The sequence below is a fragment of the Ailuropoda melanoleuca genome, chromosome 12 (assembly GCF_002007445.2).
Source record: "Ailuropoda melanoleuca isolate Jingjing chromosome 12, ASM200744v2, whole genome shotgun sequence".
Lineage (NCBI taxonomy): Eukaryota > Metazoa > Chordata > Mammalia > Carnivora > Ursidae > Ailuropoda > Ailuropoda melanoleuca.
In genome coordinates this window covers 81461168-81478175 of record NC_048229.1, presented here as the reverse complement: position 1 = coordinate 81478175, position 17008 = coordinate 81461168, and the positions used below count along the sequence as shown (strand labels likewise).

The 17008-nt window shown below is 58.0% G+C and overlaps 2 protein-coding genes across 10 annotated transcripts; one reads left to right on the top strand and one right to left on the bottom strand.

The window, feature by feature from the left end:
* Nucleotides 1-816: 816 nt before the first annotated feature.
* CDK10 (cyclin dependent kinase 10) lies at nucleotides 817-15443 on the bottom strand. Of its 8 annotated transcripts, XR_004629125.1 has the most exons (15): nucleotides 15275-15443; nucleotides 12387-12459; nucleotides 11703-11774; nucleotides 11046-11148; nucleotides 10794-10875; nucleotides 10640-10707; nucleotides 9975-10027; nucleotides 9739-9808; nucleotides 9104-9163; nucleotides 8803-8926; nucleotides 8588-8727; nucleotides 8203-8255; nucleotides 4116-4288; nucleotides 2904-3148; nucleotides 817-2771 (listed from the first exon to the last, which is right to left on the bottom strand). XR_004629125.1 is itself a non-coding variant. In XM_034672695.1 (13 exons), exons 1-13 carry the CDS (start codon nucleotides 15359-15361, stop codon nucleotides 3144-3146), a joined length of 990 nt encoding a protein of 329 aa, XP_034528586.1. In that variant the 5' UTR covers nucleotides 15362-15442; the 3' UTR covers nucleotides 3011-3143. The 8 variants fall into 8 exon arrangements, 7 of the variants coding, with proteins under 7 accessions (XP_034528586.1, XP_002926843.3, XP_034528587.1 ...); XM_034672695.1 differs by lacking the exons at nucleotides 817-2771; nucleotides 4116-4288 and having other exon boundaries at nucleotides 3011-3148; nucleotides 15275-15442; XM_002926797.4 differs by lacking the exons at nucleotides 817-2771; nucleotides 2904-3148; nucleotides 4116-4288 and adding an exon at nucleotides 7224-7895 and having other exon boundaries at nucleotides 15275-15441.
* On the top strand, nucleotides 2534-7073 carry SPATA2L (spermatogenesis associated 2 like). 2 transcript variants are annotated; one of them, XM_019807574.2, is made up of 3 exons: nucleotides 2534-2622; nucleotides 2873-3176; nucleotides 5242-7073. In XM_019807574.2, exons 2-3 carry the CDS (start codon nucleotides 2874-2876, stop codon nucleotides 6178-6180), a joined length of 1242 nt encoding a protein of 413 aa, XP_019663133.1. In that variant the 5' UTR covers nucleotides 2534-2622; nucleotide 2873; the 3' UTR covers nucleotides 6181-7073. The 2 variants fall into 2 exon arrangements, with proteins under 2 accessions (XP_019663133.1, XP_002926844.2); XM_002926798.4 differs by lacking the exon at nucleotides 2534-2622 and having other exon boundaries at nucleotides 2765-3176.
* Nucleotides 15444-17008: the final 1565 nt, after the last annotated feature.

Below are 17008 nucleotides of genomic sequence, written 5' to 3'. Positions count from 1 at the left end.
TTATCTATTTGAGAGAGCGAGCACACATGAGCAGGGGGAGGGGCAGAGGGAGAGGGAGAATCTTAAGCAGACTCCACATTGAGTGATACAGGGCTCAATCTCACAACCCTGAGATCATGATCTGAGCCGAAATCGAGAGTCAGGCACTTAACCAACTGCACCAGCCAGGCACCTCCAGAAGAGAAAGTTTTAAAAAGCTAATGTGCACGAGAAGTGTTCAAAACTTTAAAAATCAAGAAATGCAAATTAATACAATAACAGGGTAGAATTTCATGTGCATTATACTGGTAAAATCCAAAACCTGGGCAAAGCTGAGCCTGGTGGTGTGCATGAGCTGGAAACCGTACACACAGTGTGGGGTGTACCGGGCAGCCGATTCAAGAACCACCTGCAGGCCTGGGCCAACACAAATGTCAGATGACCCTCCGACCTTACGACCAGGTCATCAGAGGACACGTACACGGATGGAGTCAGGCAGTGTGGCATCCAGGGAAGCTGGAGGGGGACTGTGGTAAATGCAAGAGGCCCCACATTGATTGCTGTGTAACAAACCACCCCACCTCATTGGCTTAAACACAACAGTGAGTCTTCCATCTGGGCGGCATTCAGTGGGGACAGCCCATCCCCACACCCCCAGCATCAGCTCAGTCAGCTTCCAGGTTGGGTGACCCAATGTCAGGGATTGGAATCATCTAGAGCTTTGTGGATGCTTGTCAGCTAGGACCTCAGTCGGGGCTCAACTACATTGGCAGACAGAACCACGTGAGGCCTGTGTTAGTTTCCCCTGGCGGCCATAACACAATGCCACACACTGAGTCAGGTAAAACAACAGAAATTTATTAAGGTTCTGCAGGCTAGAATCTGAATTCAAGATGCAGTGGAGACCATACTCCCTCCAAGTACTACAGCAGAATCCATCGTCCTGGCTCCTACGGTCCTCGGCTGGTAGCAGAGCTCCAATCTCTGCCTCCATCACCACAGACCTTCTCCTCCTCCATGTCTGTGCCTAACTTCTCTCTTATTGTAACAACACCGGTCGTATTGGATTTAGGGCCCATCCTAATTCAGCATGACTTCATCCTAACTTGATTATCATCTGCAAAGAACCTGTTTCCAAATAATCTCACATTCCCAGGTACTAGGTGGACATGGATCTAGGGGAACATTATTTAGCCCAGTGCAAGGTCTCTCCACGTGGCTGCCGGTTTCCCCACAATATGATGGCTAGATTCCAAGAGCAAACAACTCAAGACAATAAGGTGTTTTAATGACTTAACCTAGAAGTCAAACAATGTCTCACCTCCATTCTATGGGTGGAAGCAGGTGCAAAGACCTCTGTGGCTCCAAGTGTCACACTGAGAAGAGCCACACGTGCCCTAGAGTGGCAAACAACAGTGAAGAGCCGTCGCCTTGAGTCACACACAGCAACGGCACTGAGTGCAGAACCGAAGCAGCAGACCACCACCTACTTGGAGTTGAAGACACAGTCCCGCACCGAGGGAGCGGGCGCACCACACTCTTAACAGTCCTCTTAGGGCTGGGGGCTACAGCCATGGATGAATGCAATTCGAGAGGCTTCACATCTGAAGACCACGATGGATTCAGTGGCAAACTGAAGACAGTGGTTAAGCTCAACCCTTCCGCATACGAGCAGATGACCCGAACCGTCTCCTCACGGTTGGTGTGGCCCTAGGGCTGGGCTCAGTACACGGTAAGTGAAACGCCTGTGTTGAGTGGTGGCCAGCAAAATGTCTCAAGGAGATCCCCAGCTTGGTTACAGGATTTTTCTAAAAGTCCCATTCGAGTATCTGAAGACGCACGTGCAGCGAGCGCACTGCCAGATTAAAACTCCTAAGAGAAAAATCTCTCCCCACCCAGGTCGCATCTCGACAAAGTGGTCTGGAGAGGGGAGGGGCCCAGAAACCAAGGGCAGACCTCGCCCAGGGAGGAAGTTCTACAGAAGACGACCTTCCTTGCATTGAGCTGGGAACCCCAAGGACTAAATCTCTCCCATCCCTCCTCCGCACAAGTGGCCCTAGCGCACGGGTCAGGCGCCTGGAAACGAGGCAAGCCTAGCTAGGGAGGGGCCTGCACCCCGCCTCAGGGACCCCCAGATGCTGCTCTCAGGGACCAGGAAGCTGAGCCCACAGAAGGACTCTGGGGCCTCCCCACCCACCTGAGGCTGCTGTTTTAACCACGCCGAAACGCCCCTCCCTGTGCCCACGTTGAGCTCTGGGCCGGGCCGGGGGCGCACTGGGAGCACCTGCTTCCGCCGCGGCTGCCGCTGCCAGCGCCTTGCTCAGAGGGAGGGGCTGGTGGGACGCACGTTCCTCGTGCGCGCGCCATGCGCGCGCCAGCAGTCCCGGCCCAGGATCCCCCACGAGCGGCCCGGGCGCCTCGGGTAAGCAGGAGAAGCGGGGGCAGGTGCTCAGCTGGGCGGCACCAGGCCCCGCCCCCAGCTCGGCCCCACCCCGGTTAGCCGAGGGGGCGGTGCCCGAGCAAGCCCCGCCCCGAGCGTCACGGGCAAGGCCGATGGGCGGAGCCGCCAGCGGCGGAAGAGCGGGGCCGCGGGAGAGGTCCGAGCGGAGAGGCGGCCGATTGGGCTCCGCTGGGGACCGACAGGTAGAGCGGTCCCTCGCGGGACACTGAGCACGATCTGGTGGTCGAGGTGGGGGTCTCTGTTCGAGAGGGGGACACAGCTGGCGGGGCTGGTCTCCAGGGAAGAGGAGTGCTGTAGATACTGGTGGCTCTCAGCTAGCGAGGTCGCGGGGCTGTAGGGAGACATGTGGATGCTGGGTGGGGGCTCGCGGGGGGGGCGCACAGCCGGCGGGGAGAGGTCTCGGGTTCCTGACACCGTACCCCCGCCCGCCAGAATGGGCAGCAGCTCGCTGTCCGAGGACTACCGTCTGTGCCTGGAGCGTGAGCTGCGGCGTGGCCGCGCGGGCGTGTGCGGGGACCCATCGCTGCGCGCGGTGCTGTGGCAGATCCTGGTGGAGGACTTCGACCTGCACGGGGCGCTGCAGGACGACGCGCTGGCGCTGCTCACCGACGGCCTGTGGGGCCGCGCCGATCTGGCCCCCGCGCTGCGCGGCCTGGCCCGCGCCTTCGAGCTGCTGGAGCTGGCTGCTGTGCACCTGTACCTGCTACCCTGGAGGAAGGAGTTCACCACCATCAAGGTGGGGCGCTGGGCCGAGGGGCTCCCCTGCTCAGGCTGCTGTGTACCGTGGGGCGGAGGCTACCATCTGGAACAAGGGATTTCAGGTGTCTTCAGAGCTGGGTGGGTCTCTCAGGGCTCAGAAGAGGTTTGGGGCGCTTTGGGGCAGCTCTTGGCCAAGGTGTCTCCCCCCATTACCCGCCCCCCGCACTCCCAGGGCTGAAAACATCGTGCGGGTGGAGGCCACCCAGTCTGGGTGCCTGCCTTGGGGAGATCCTTGCTTCTCAAAGCTTGAATCAGTGTCCTCCCCTAAAGTGGCCTCACAGCCCCCATAGCACAGAAATCCCAGGACAGGTGCATGGGAGGGACTTGAGGTTCCATGTTCATTCCAATCCTTCCATGATCCCATTTATAGAGCAGGAGATTGGGTGGGTGTATCCCCTGTGAAATAGGTAGGGGCTGGAGGCCCTGCCTACACTGGGGTCTGCACTGGTCACCCCTGTGGGTGAAATGCTGGCGTGCAGGAGGGGGCAGGCATTTGGCCCCCCAAAGCTAATTTGGAAGAGTAGGAAGGTGCTGATGTCATTGGGCACGTGGGCGAGTCCACCTCCACTGGTTGCCATGGCAGCAGCAGCCTCTCTCTCCCCCTCTCCCCCCCCCCACCGCCTTCCTCCCTCTTTCCCTCTCCTTCTCCCTCACCCCACCCTCCTCTCCTCCACTCCCCCTCTCAAGAGGTGAGCTCTGGAGCCCATTGCTTCATGGGGACACCTGCCGGCCAGAGGTTCTAGGACATTTTCATTCAAATAACAGGGCGGGAGACACCCTCAAGCAGCAGCCCCATGGAAGCCAAGAACAGAGTGGACAGGTCTGCCCTTAAGGTGCTCCTGGGCTTCAGTGTTGGGCAGACCTGGTTGGGATCTGGTTCTGCTTACTCTTAACTGTGTAGCTTTGTGCAAGTTACCTAATCTCTCTGAACCCATGTACTCATCTGTGAAACAGACACAAGAATAGTCCAGTCCAAGGTCGGTTGTGAGGGGTGAAGGCAAAGTACAGTGCCTGCCCACGGCAGCACTCAGTCTGCGGGAGGTGCACCAGAAGCTGTAAGCGGAGGAATGCTGACCGGATCCCAGAGTTCTGGAATTTTAGAACAGGGGAAGGCACAGTACCATCACTTTTTTTTTTTTAAGATTTTAGTTATTTGATAGAGAGAGCGCACGTGCACAAGGGAGAGTGGCAGGCAGAGGCAGAGGGAGAAGCAGGCTCCCCACCAAGCAGGGAGCCCGATGTGGGGCTCGATCTCACCATCCTGAGATCATGACTTGAACAGACACCAAGAGTCGGGCACTTAACCAACTGAGCCAGCCAGGCACCCCCAGGACCATCATCCTGAAGCCCTTCCAGTTCCCCACAGGACCGCAGCCTAGAAAGCACTTTCCCATCTGGTATTCCCAGGCTCTCAGCCTAGCTGCACATTAGAGCCTCCAAAAAACATGTTTCACCTATGTGGTGGAATGCTACACAGTTGGAAAAGTGAATGGTTCAGCCTCTGTGCCAATGGGAAAGCTCTCCAGAATGGGAAGTGGGAAGGTGGAGTTCAGAACGTTGTCGGAGCAGATAAGCACCCCTATTTGTGTTTGCCTGACCAAATCTCAGCAAAACCCCAGGGGTGACAGGAGGTGGAGACCCCAAGGGAAATGAGGTTTTTTTGAAGATTTCATTTGAGAGAGTGAGCAAGAGCAGGAGTGAGGGGTGAGGAGGAAAGGGAGAGGGAGCCTAACGTGGGACTTGATCCCGGGACCCTGGGACCATGACCTGAGCTGAGGGCAGATGCTCAACTGACTGAGTCACCCGGGTGCCACGGAAGTGAGATTTCTTAACACAGGGGCTCTTTATTTTGTTCTGATTTATCAGCTGGGCCTGCCCCAGCCATGGAAGTGGGTCTGCAGAGCTAGGTGCAAGCGTGTCATTGAGCAACCCCTCTGAAGGGAGTGTCAGCAGAGCCCAAACGGGCCGAGGCCAGACCAAGCCTGAGCGTGGGTCAGGTCTGTGGGTGAGTGAGCTGCTGCTGACTAGACCCTCCTCTGCAGACCTTTTCAGGGGGCTACGTACACGTGCTCAAGGGCGCCCTCTCCGAGGACCTCCTTCTCCAGAGCTTCCAGAAGATGGGTTACGTGCCCAGGGACAACCACTGCCTCATGATGGCTGCCCTGCCACCCGCCTGCCAACTGGTGCAAGTGGCCCTGGGCTGCTTCGCCCTCCGGCTGGAGTGTGAAATCCTGGGCGAGGTGCTCGCGCAGCTGGGGACCAGCGTGCTACCAGCAGATGAGCTGCTGCAGGCCCGACGGGCCAGTGCAGACGTGGCCTCCTGTGTGGCCTGGCTGCAGCAGTGGCTGGCCCAGGAAGAGCAGCCGCCACCTCTGCCCCCCCGGAGTTCCCCAACTGTCTACCAGAGCCCGCTGGACCTCTACCGGGACCTGCAGGAGGACGAGGGCTCGGAGGAGGCCAGCCTGTACGGTGGGCCCTCACCAGGCCCCGACTCACCACCCCCAGAGCTGGCCTGCGGCCCTCTGCTGTGGGAACAGAGCGCCAAACTGTGGGGGGCCAGGGGCGGGGCCTGGGAGCCCCTAGGGGAGGCAGAGGTGCTGCCGCAGTCCAGCAGCCCACCCTACGGGGCCTCGGAGGAGGAGCTGGAGCCGGAGCCTACGGCCTTCTCCTTCCTCTCCCTGCGACGTGAGCTGCTCAGTCAGCCTGCAGATGTGGCGGCTCCCAAAGCCCCAGGGAGCCCCGGGCGGGCCAGCCCCCAGCCCCCTGGCTACCAGGCACACAGCTGCCTAGCTCCTGGTGCCCTGCCCACCCTCTGCTGTGATACTTGTCGCCAGCTGCACGCGCCCCACTGTGCTGCCCTGCCCACCTGCCGTCCAGGCCACGCGCTCCGCCCACTGCTCAGTGACACCCAGCGGCGCCTCTGGCTGCAGCGCGCACAGGTGGACACCCTGCTCTACGACGGACCCAGGGCCCAACCTTAGGCCCAGCCTCAAGGGCCTTCCAGAGACTGTTTCTGTGGTGCTTCCCTGGGCCTCATCAGTCCTCCGGCCTAAGCCCCCGACCACCCTAACCCCTGGGACTCCTGAGCACAGCAAGGTGGGGAACTGGGCTTCAAGAGGCAGGATGTGGGGTCCTGCCTTCCATGGGAAGCCCCTGCCTTGGCCTGGCTGACTCCCTACCCACTGCACTCAGCATCCAGGCTCACGTCCAAATGTGCTGCATGGAGAAGTCTTACCACCAAGCCTACACCCAAGAAAGGGCCCTCCCCCCCCCCTCCCCCCGCCATCTCACTGAAGGGCCCAGCACTCAGTGTGTAGCTCTTGACCTGAGCCCTACAGCTGTCCTTCAGAACACTGCTGCCCTCCAAGTGTCCAGAGGGGATTCTCCTCACAGAGGTGTCCCTAGGGGCCACTGAGCACCACTGTGACCAGTCTGGGGGCTCTGCAAGGTCCATGGCTGACCTACCCCTTGCCCAGAGGTGTCATGAGCCAGAGCTGAATGAGCAGAGGGCTGGCTGGAGACCAGGTGGGCCAGGAAGTTTGGTCCACAAGTGGGGAAGAAATGATCTGACCTCAAAGCAGACTGAGGCGGCCCCAGAAGTCCAGAGCGGAGGCGGCTAGTGGAGCCTGGACGGGCTGTCACTCCCCTTTGCGGGTAGAATGTGGGGCTTCCGAGCAGTCAGCACCCCACACGCCACCCTGCTGGTCACTTTTGGCTGCACAGGCTCTGGAAGGCGTGGGTGGGGGTGGTGGGAAGGCCATGCAGGCTTCCCTCCTGAGAACTCTCCCTGCGTCAGTGGTAAAGATGGGTCCGGGCTTCTGAGCAGCCACGTGCTAAGGCAGACTGCCAAGGCCAAGGCAGGCAGGCAGGCAGAGCCCCCTTCCCTGGGAACTACTCAGCCGCAGGACTAGAGGGGAGAGGGGCCCGTCTTCTGTGCCGGCCCCTCCTCACTGGGTGCTCTGCCCCAGTCTGTCTCTCCCACCCCCCGTCTCCCCAGCACTCAGAGAACCACCGTCATGTCACATGAATCACAACATTAACATTCATTAAAGGACACTGAACCCACTCATGCCAGTTAGAGAACCTTTTCTGAGTTCCTGTTAGCACTGAGTCATGCCCCTATCCCTCTGGGCCTCAGACCCCAGTCTGTCAGGTGGGGTGTGACCACACCCAATCTCTCCTGCCTCTTCTGAGTGCACCAGCTGTGCCAGGTGTGTGTGTGTGGGGGGGGGTCACCACCGCCTCTCCCTGCCCCGAACAGACCCTGGGGATCAGGAGAGGACACAAGCAACTACGTGAGGTCTATGCGTCCCAAGCCAGCAACACGCACTGAATTGGGCCCAGCGGGTGTTTCCTCCTGCAAAGGGAGGGTCCCGAGCTTTTACCAGCTGAGGATGTGGGAACAGGTGGCCAGAATGAGCGTCCTGCCCCTTCAGGGGCCACTCCCCACCCTTCTGGGGAAGAGGTGTCATCGGCAGGTCAGTCTCAGCCAAGGGAGGAGCTGGATCCCAGCAGCCCCGTGGGCCTGGACTGCAGAGGCCTCCCCATTCCATCGCTGTCCACCGCGGGCGTGCCCGCCTGGCGGAGGGGCCCACCTGTCAGGGCTTACAGCGCTTGCCCTGGCCCTCAGACGTGGCCGGGACGGCCCGCTTGTTGCGGTGGTGGGGGAAGGTAGGCATGAGCTCCGGCTCACAGGCTGTGGGGAGGAGTGCATTTTGGGTCTGAGAAGCCCACTCTGTGTCCGTGACGGGCCCTGGGATCGCGCCTCCCTCTGTTCCCCTCAGAGAACAGTTTGTGTGGCCAATGAGCACCCACGTGGGCCTCGGCGTGCACCCCCGCCCACCCGGGGCCACGCCACCTGGAAAGGCCTGTGTCAGGAGCCCGCCCCACCATCCCTCGGGCTCGAGGCGCTGTGTGAGGCCGTGCCCTGACACCCCCCCCTTGGACAGGAAGCGCACAGGACAAGCATCCAGCGGGGCTCGGGGGCTACATGGGAGACTCACGCAAGGGCTTCTCCTTGAAGTAGGAGCTCTCCAAGCCGTCTGTAGCCGTTGCCCTGGAGAGGCGGCCTCCGCGTTAACAGGACCCTGGGTGCCACTGAGGCTGGTTTCCCTCACACCCCCCAGCTCCACAGCCTCTGGTTCAAGTTTCCAGACAACAAAATGTGAGTGGCCAGCAGCAGTCTGGGGCCCAGAAACAGGTGGGAAACTCAGAATGGGCTCCATGACCTGGGTGGGCAGGGAGCACCCAAACTGGGGGCCTGGTCCTCCATGTCCATGTCTGGGGAGGAGGCATCTCTGTGGCAGCGTGGCCTGAGTTCTGAAAATCCCCCTTCGGAGGGCTCGGGTTTGAGGGGTCCCCACCCCTGCCTGCAGGCCAGGTCAGCACCTTTTCTTGGGGTCGTACATGAAGAGGAAGTTGAGCAGGCGCAGGCCAGCCTCTGAGAGCCACGGGAACTTGTGTTTGAGGTTGTTGTAGGGCTGCTTCCTGAGGCTGTACTGACCCACCAGTGGGAGCCTGGAGAAACCCTGCAGGGAGCAGGAGGTGAGCACAGGGGACCGCCCGGGGAGGGGGGCAGGTGAGGGCAGAGGCCGGGCACTCACCGGCCAGATGTTCTCACTGGGCGTCCCCAGCAGCTGCACAATCAGGTCCACCTGGTGGATCTCGGATGTGCCGGGGAGAAGGGGCTTGTGGGCCAGCAGCTCGGCCAGGATGCAGCCCATGGCCCTGCAGAGAAGCAGCTATATTCTCATGCTGCTTCTTGGGATCCCAGGTTTTGGCCCTCCCCCTCTCCTGGGGGCTGGGAGGCTGGCAAAGACCCCAGCCTTGCCCCTGCCCCTGCCAGCCCCCACGGGACCCACCCCAGTGCGTCCCCCAGGCCCCGGAAGCCACATCACGTCTCACCACATGTCGATGCTTGTGGTCTGAGTGGTGGTTCCCAAAAGCAGTTCGGGGGCTCGGTACCTGCAAACACAAGTACTCCCCCTCGTATCTTACAGTGAAGCCTGGGTCTCCACGAGCCTTCCTGACAGCCTGAGGCATCCCGGGCTCCAGACTGCCAGCCCCGGCTCAGACCGCCTCATCCTCTCAGCCCTGCAAATGTGGGCGACGCACACAGTAGCTTTGCTGGACGGCTCCTATGGCTCTACCATCAGCCCAGTCTATAGACGGGGCTGGCTGACACACAGCGGAAGACGGGATTTCAACCTATCGCTAACCACAACCCTGTTCTGCTTCTTCTTAAAAACGTGAGTGAGAAAAAAACTACAGAAAGCTTCATAAACCGCCCCGCCCCACAGACAGAAGTCTGTGAAGCGACCTCCCCTTCCTGAGAAGGCTCAGAACCAGGCAGGGCAGTCCCCAGCCGTGCTGTCGCCCGTTCCCCCCGACAGCCCCTCTGTCTCAGGAAGCTGTCCTAGACCCAGGCTCTGAGTGTGTGCGGCCCTCTGCAGCTTCGAGACCCTCAGGACCCTTCTGCTGGTTCAGCAGAATCACCCCCAAACTTCCTCCACCAGGCACACGCATCCTGAGGGACTCACCAGAGTGTGACCACCTTGGGGGTCATTGGCTTCACTGGAATGCCATAGGCCCGGGCCAGGCCGAAATCCGCTGTGACAAAGGCAGAGAGGCAGGAGAGGCAGCCTGTCACCCAGTGGGGGCTAAGGAGCTGCGATGTGCGTACCAGCTCCTAGACCTTGGGGGGCTGGCGAGCACTGACCTGCTTCCCCGCCCCAGGTGGCACTCACAGAGACACCTGCCGGCACCCAGCACCCACCTGTCTTCACACAGCCCTTATCGGTCATGAGCAAGTTGGACACCTTCAGGTCCCTGGGACAGAAAGGCAACATCAGTGACTCCCAGGACGTGAGCCCCATGCAGCAACTAGCCTGTCAGCATCACAGGCAGACTCAGAATGCTTTCCTACACATCCCCGTTGGAACTTTTTAAACACGGGGAGAGTAGGCAGTGTAAGGCCAACCTGCAGCTGGGAGTACCAGCTCTCAGGACCCTTCTCAGGCCTAACACCCAGTCCTGTGCCCATTCCCCACCCAGGGCTGCATCAGCTGCCCCTAAGACATGAGAAGTCGCTGCTTGCACAGTCCTGCCCTGAGCCTGGAAAATCCCCCACTTTCCTCGTGTGTGTGATGAGACTCCAGGAGGAATCTGTCCACTGCAGGACTTCTTGTAGCCTTGATTACACACACACTGTCCGCTCCCCCCAGGGACATGGGGGGGGAGAAGCAGGTGCTGTTTGGGTCTGGATCCTGCCCCAAGGAACAGTTAGAGAACCACACTGAGGCCAGGTCATTTCCTCTCCAGCGGTCAGGACTGGCAGTCACCCTTCCCATGTGTCACGAACCTGCACTCCAGACAAATGTCCCTTCAGGCCCCACCCTCCTCCAGGATCATGCCTTTCCCCGCATCTGGGGCCCCTCCTACCTGTGGATGATGAAGTTCTGGTGCAGGTACTGAAGGCCTCGGAGTACCTGCAGCACAATGCACTTGACCTACGCAAAGGGCAAGATGCATCAGTTCAATGTGCCACACAAGGACCTGGGACGGTGCCTCCACTCCAGAGCCCCCAGCCTCACACCTGGGCCTCAGAGAAGGGTGTCGGCATGTTCTCCAGAAGGCTGGCCAGATCTTGCTCACAATAACCCATCACCAGAAAGATGCTGGAAGGAAAAGGAGAAGACACAGGGCACCTCCCACGTCCACCCAAGTAGGTCAAAGGACCCTCCTGGGGTGGCAGGAGCAAGGAAATAGATTTGGGGGGAGCACAGGGAGGCGGACAGGCAAAGCAGGCTCAGCAAGGCCCAGTGCAGAGGATCAGCAGACTGCATACCTCTCCAGGTGGTTCCCAACAACCACTTCCTTTAGCTCCACGATATTTGGATGTCGAAGGCGAAGGAGCAGTGTGATCTCTCGAAGGCTGCTGATGGGGACCCCTGCAGCCAGACAGCCTCCTCAGTGAACCCCACCCCTACCCCTGTCAGGGCTCTGCTGATAACCTTAGGGAGAATCAAGGCCACCTGAACAAGCACCTTGAACGCTCCTTCAATCAGTGATGCAAGGCAGCAACTCTCTGTACCGACCACTGTACAGGACAGGGGTCCACAGTGAGCACAGCAAGGCCCTGCTTGCACGGGCAACCAGGGAGGTTCAGGGGGGTAGCAATCAGGGGTGTGTGGGGCACAGGGGCTGCCAGCCTGGTCTTAGGCAGGGAGGGCTGGGTAGAGGGGTGACGGCTGGGCTGAGACAGAAGATAGGGCAGCCACCAGACAGAGGGAGATGATGAACTGCACGGGGTTCAGGGGAGCTAAGGCCTAGAGTATGGGGGTGAGGGCGAGGGGCTGGGGAATGACAGGACCGAAGGCCAGGCTAGAGCCTCCCAGAAACAGGTCCCGTTTAACCCTCATGCAGATGCTTTCAGCACCAGGGGTTCAGGCCAGAGGAAGCTTCAGAAAACTGGCACCTTTCTGCCCCTCCCACCTGAGCTCACCATCCTTCTCCTTGTCCATCCGCACTTTCTTCAGGGCAACAATCTCATCTGTCTGGGTGTCCCGGGCCCGATCTGGAATGAAAACTCATCTGTGACGGTATCTTACTTGATCCCGCATCACACACCCTTGTGCCACACAGGGGTCTTGTTCTGAACTCTGGGGGTCCCCTTTCTCTTCTTGATAACTGGATTCCCAGGGACACTAGGTCCCAATTGTGCAAGCAGCACCCCCAGCCCCACTAGACACATGCTCTGGGAAGCTAATTACAAAAAGGTCTCTCTAAGTTTTCCTCCTTAGTCAGGGGGCAGGTCACCACTCTGCCTTCTGTTTACTATATTCTAGCAGCAAATAAGATATTTTATCTAGGAAAAAAACCCTTATTTTGTGCAAAGGGAGGCTCTTCAAGGCACTAACGTGCGCAGCTTCCAGACCCTTATCAGGACGATACACAGCAACGTCCCAGCCGCTACACAATGCAGCCCTGGCTGCTTTTGGAAGTTCTAGGTTCTGCTCTAACGGTTCCCTCCACTTGTAACCTCACTGGCAATCTGATGCTTACACTGATGGTAATGACACCACAGATTACAGGTCACTCGCACAACATCTGCCCTGGCTAAAAGCCCTAACACAGCTCCTGCTGGGACAGTCCCCCGCACCCGAGGGCCCCCATCTCAGCCACTCACACACAATGCCATAGGTGCCTTCCCCGATGCGGTTCAGCTTCTCAAACTCCTTCACACTCCGACACCGTCCCAGCTGAAAGACAGAGGTGCTGGCAGTGCAGGGCCTGGGCAGCTAACGGAACAACTAAAGATGGATATTTCACGCTTAATTTGTACCAAGGAGCTCACTCATGTTTTGCTAACCAATTGAATATAACCACACACTTGGGCTTTCAGATGAGAAAAGAGGAATGATGCTACTGGGCCAGCAGACATGTTGAACGCAGTATCACAGACAGCCTGTTCCCTTCCAATCCCATGGTCCAGATGTATGCAGTCTACAAGCAATAACCACTGACTACATATGGTTAAAATTAATTACAGTAGGGGCGCCTGGGTGGCACAGCGGTTAAGTGTCTGCCTTCGACTCAGGGCGTGATCCCGGCGTTATGGGATCGAGCCCCACATCAGGCTCCTCTGCTATGAGCCTGCTTCTTCCTCTCCCACTCCCCCTGCTTGCGTTCCCTCTCTCGCTGGCTGTCTCTCTCTCTGTCAAATAAATAAATAAAATCTTAAAAAAAAAAATTAATTACAGTAAATTTTCGTTTCCTCAGCTGCCATGTGTATTGTGAGCCACGGTGCCACGTGGCTCACGGCAGCCATACTGGGTGAGTCAAAAAGCACTTTTTTTTTTTTTTTTTTTAAGTAGGCTTGAACTCACAACCCCAGGATTGAGAGTCCATAGAAAGAAACATTTCCACCATCTCAAGAAGACTACTGAGCAGCACCAGTCTAAATTATGCTCTGGCGGGGTGCCTGGGTGGCTCAGCCGTTAAGCGTCTGCCTTTGGCTGTCAAGATTCCAGGGTCCTGGGATCGAGCCCCGCATTGGGCTCCCTGCTCGGCAGGAAGCCTGCTTCTCCCTCTCACACTCCCCCTGCTTGTGTTCCCTCTCTCGCTGTCTCTGTCAAATAAGTAAATAAAACCTTTAAAAAAAAAATTATGCTCTGGAGACAAAGCTTCTATCAAACACAGTGAGAGGCTTCTGTGGCAGAGACTTAACCATCCCCAACACCCACACAGTATTACTTCCTTCGAGTTAGGAAACACTGTCCAGTAGCACGTGGCTACCCAGCTGGTAGCTCTATTGCCCACCATGGTACTTTGCAGCTATTACACCATTTGACTAAATTTTTGCCAATGGGATGTGAGCAGAAAAGACAAGGGCTTCAGGGAAGGGACTTCCTGACCAAAGGAAGTTGGTTGCCGCCCACTCCTTTTTGCTCCCGAAGCAGGGTGGGATTTGGACAAGATGCAGGTAGACCTACAAGACAGATAACTTGAGTTCTGGCCCCACTTTATGGAAGATAGCTGCCTCTCTCTGAAATGTTAGGGGAGAGAAAAATAAGAGAGAATTTTGAGCTGGCTCCACGCCCTGACACAGAGTTCCCTCTCAAAACACTGAGATAAATCATGACCTGAACTGAAATCAAGAGCTGGATACTTGGGGTTCCTGGGTGGCTCAGTCAGTTAAGCGTCTGCCTTTGGCTCAGGTCATGATTCCAGGGTTTTGGGATCGAGTCCCTCATCGGGCTCCCTGCTCAGCCAGGAGTCTGCTTCTCCCTCTCCCTCTGGCCCTCCCCCTGTTCATGCCCCCCCCAAAAAAATAAATAAATAAAATCAAGAAAAGACAGAAAGAAAGAAACAAACGAGTTGGACGTCTGACTGAGCCACCCAGGCTCCCCTAAAGTCCTGTACTTGAGCCACACTATTCTGGGGTTTCAGTGCTAGTGGAGAGCCTGTCCCCTAACATATCTTCATAATGCAGGATGTTTGTAGATGACTAAATGAGCATGTCTCCTTGGGTCTAGGAAGCACATGCAGCAAGGTTCAAATTCTAACAGCCTCTCCTCTTTTCCTTCGTCTGCCTCCATCTCCTTCCTTCCTACCACCTGGGGAATCACGTCAGAATCGCCTGGACTGAGCTCTGATCTCACTTCGGCCTCCTCTTCCCCCCAGTTCTTACTCACATTCTCTCTCCAGGGGGAACTCCCGGTACTTCCTATTCCCACTGTTTCTCATCTCTGTGACATTGCTCCTGACATTCCAGGTTGCTATGCCAGGCTTCCTTGTCTCTGCGTGTCAAAATCCTAGTCACACTTACTAGTCTAGCAGCAATTTCTTTTACAAACATTTCCCCCCAGCTGAACACAGTTCTTCCTCTGAAATCCTCATACTTTCACAGCCTGAAGCACCCGCTCGTGCGTACTCCTCTGGGTGTCTGAGCTCCCCCGTGAGAGGCTTCCCGTCACGCACTGCCTCGTCCTGGGAACGCAGGGAGCACCTGCTGGGATTCTGGGGGTTGCACAGCGGCCCGTGGACTGCCACCATGCGTTCAGGATCCTTACCGGCCTCTCAGAGCACCGGTTACAACGCAGTGCAGCCACCAGAGCTCCGACAGTCACTCCACACCCCCAAGCTTCACTACTCCCCTCTTATAACGTATAACGGGCCGCTGATTGGATTACACGACAGGAGCGCGCGCAGAAGCCTCGCGCCGAGCGAGACGCACACGGAGGCTGCCGGCTCTCAGGTGCGGCGCCGCCTGGCCCAGTCAAAGCCAGTGCGAGGCACGCCGGCCAGTCCGCCCACGGGGAAATTCCCGAGAGCCCGGAGCCTGCTCTTCCAGAGGCGGCTGGCTGCTGCGGAGCCCCGGGACCCGCCACCAACTCCGGCCCCCGGCTTCGGAGGACCACCGCCGGCTTCCGCGCCGGCCGCCAGGAACTCTGGGACTGTCGTTCCCGCCCGCGTCGGAAACCTCAACGCTTTAGCGCGACACTAAGGGACTCCAGGGCGTTCCGGTCCCGCCCTGCCGCCGGCAGAGCTACCCCGAGCGGCCCCCCGTCGCACCCTGTGTTCCGGAGGCACCGTGAAGAAGCCGTCCTTACGGATACACTTCAGACGGATCTGCTCCGACTCGGACTCCGTGTCCGCCATGCCGAGCGCAGGCCGCTCACGGCCCGTGTGCGCAGGCGCAGACGAGGTTCTTCCGCGCAGGCGCGTGGCGTACTTCCGGGGCATTTGCACCTTGGCGGCGGTTACCCGGGAAACCTTCCGAAGATCCCGGGAGGACCTGCGTTCCTGCCACCCACTGGGACTGCCGACGTGCGGGGCTTAGTTCCGTTTCAAGCGCGCGCACCTGAGGCGGCTGGGGTGCTGAGGCACGGCCGCCGGCGGAGGAGGACGGGGAGGAGGCCCAGGTGCGAGGGGCGGTGGCTCCCTTGGAGCTCGCGAGGGCGATTGTGGAGCCACGCAGGGTCGGGGAGCGGTGTGCGTCCGAAAGGACGGGACGAGCGGCCGGGACGCTGCGCTCCTGGTTGGTGCGGGTGGAGCGCCCGCCACCTGCGAGGCCCTGTCGCTGCGGGCGGGTGGGCGAGCTGAACGAGGCCGACAGTGATGCTGGGGGCAGGACGGTGAGCGGACGGGGCGGGGGCGAAGCGTGCAGCCGGGGGCCGGGAGCAGCGTAAGCCAAGCCTACGTGACAACTATGAAATCAACCGTAACTTTGTCAGAATCATTTAATTTAAACTAATTGTCCTATTCACGTCACTCCAGTCCTTTTTCAGTTCATTCATAAACTAACGTTCTAGCTAATAATGAAATTAGAATTAGTATCGTTTTTACATTATTTGTGCGAGATTCTCAGGACGGGTAGGAGGAGGGCTATTTCTAGGTCAAATAACAGAAATGCAATGGCTACTAGAAATTTTATGGGGAAGGTAGTCTCGCTAACCCAGTGGAGTCTGACCTCATTGGTATGGGGTTGATTTTCCTGTACAAATAATTAGTTGTGAGTCAGGATGGGCAAATGTATTGAATAAACACAAGTAATGGCGCCAATCATGTGCTGCTAAACAGTGCCAGGGTGAAACTCATTGTTCTTTTGGGGTTATATTGAAACTGACCGGAAGTCAGTTGTACTATTTAATACTAAAGAATATGATTCTCATCAGTAAACAGAGACATAAAGACCAAGTATAAAGCCTGCTAAGGAAACAAACACATACTGTTCCCAGACTGAAGGTCTCAAACCAGACAGGGCAGGGCATTCTCTGCAGCTACTCTGGAGGAGAGCGGAGCTCACCCGTGAGCTGCTGGTGAGGGTGGAACGCCAGCAGGGGTCCCCTGAAAGACCCCTCACTGGCGGGTCCATAGCCAGAAAGATAGGAAGTTGGCAGCTCAACCCCCCTCCTCCCACAGCAGCTCTGACAAGGCCACTGCCAAAGTTTAAGTGCCATGTATGTCTGGCCCCTACCCCAATTCCACATTCTTCTTCTGGATCCTTTAGTATTCTGGGTCAGGTCACCGTCAGGGTAGGAGCCCTTGCCCCCCCCCCGCCCCCGGGCGACTGTGCACCTTCCTGTTCTGGGACTTGATGTCTTGAAAGTGAGTCCTCAGAGTCCAACCTTTTTTCCAAGTAAGGGGGACATCTCATTGGCTATAACTGCCAAGTACTTACACCACACTCCTACAGAAGTGGACAGGAAGGATTTTCACTGCCCACCAAGAGACAGAGGGATGTGCCTGCCACTGGTTCATTGTCCTGCATAGCCAGTTATGACAGAGATATGCTAATTCACTTAT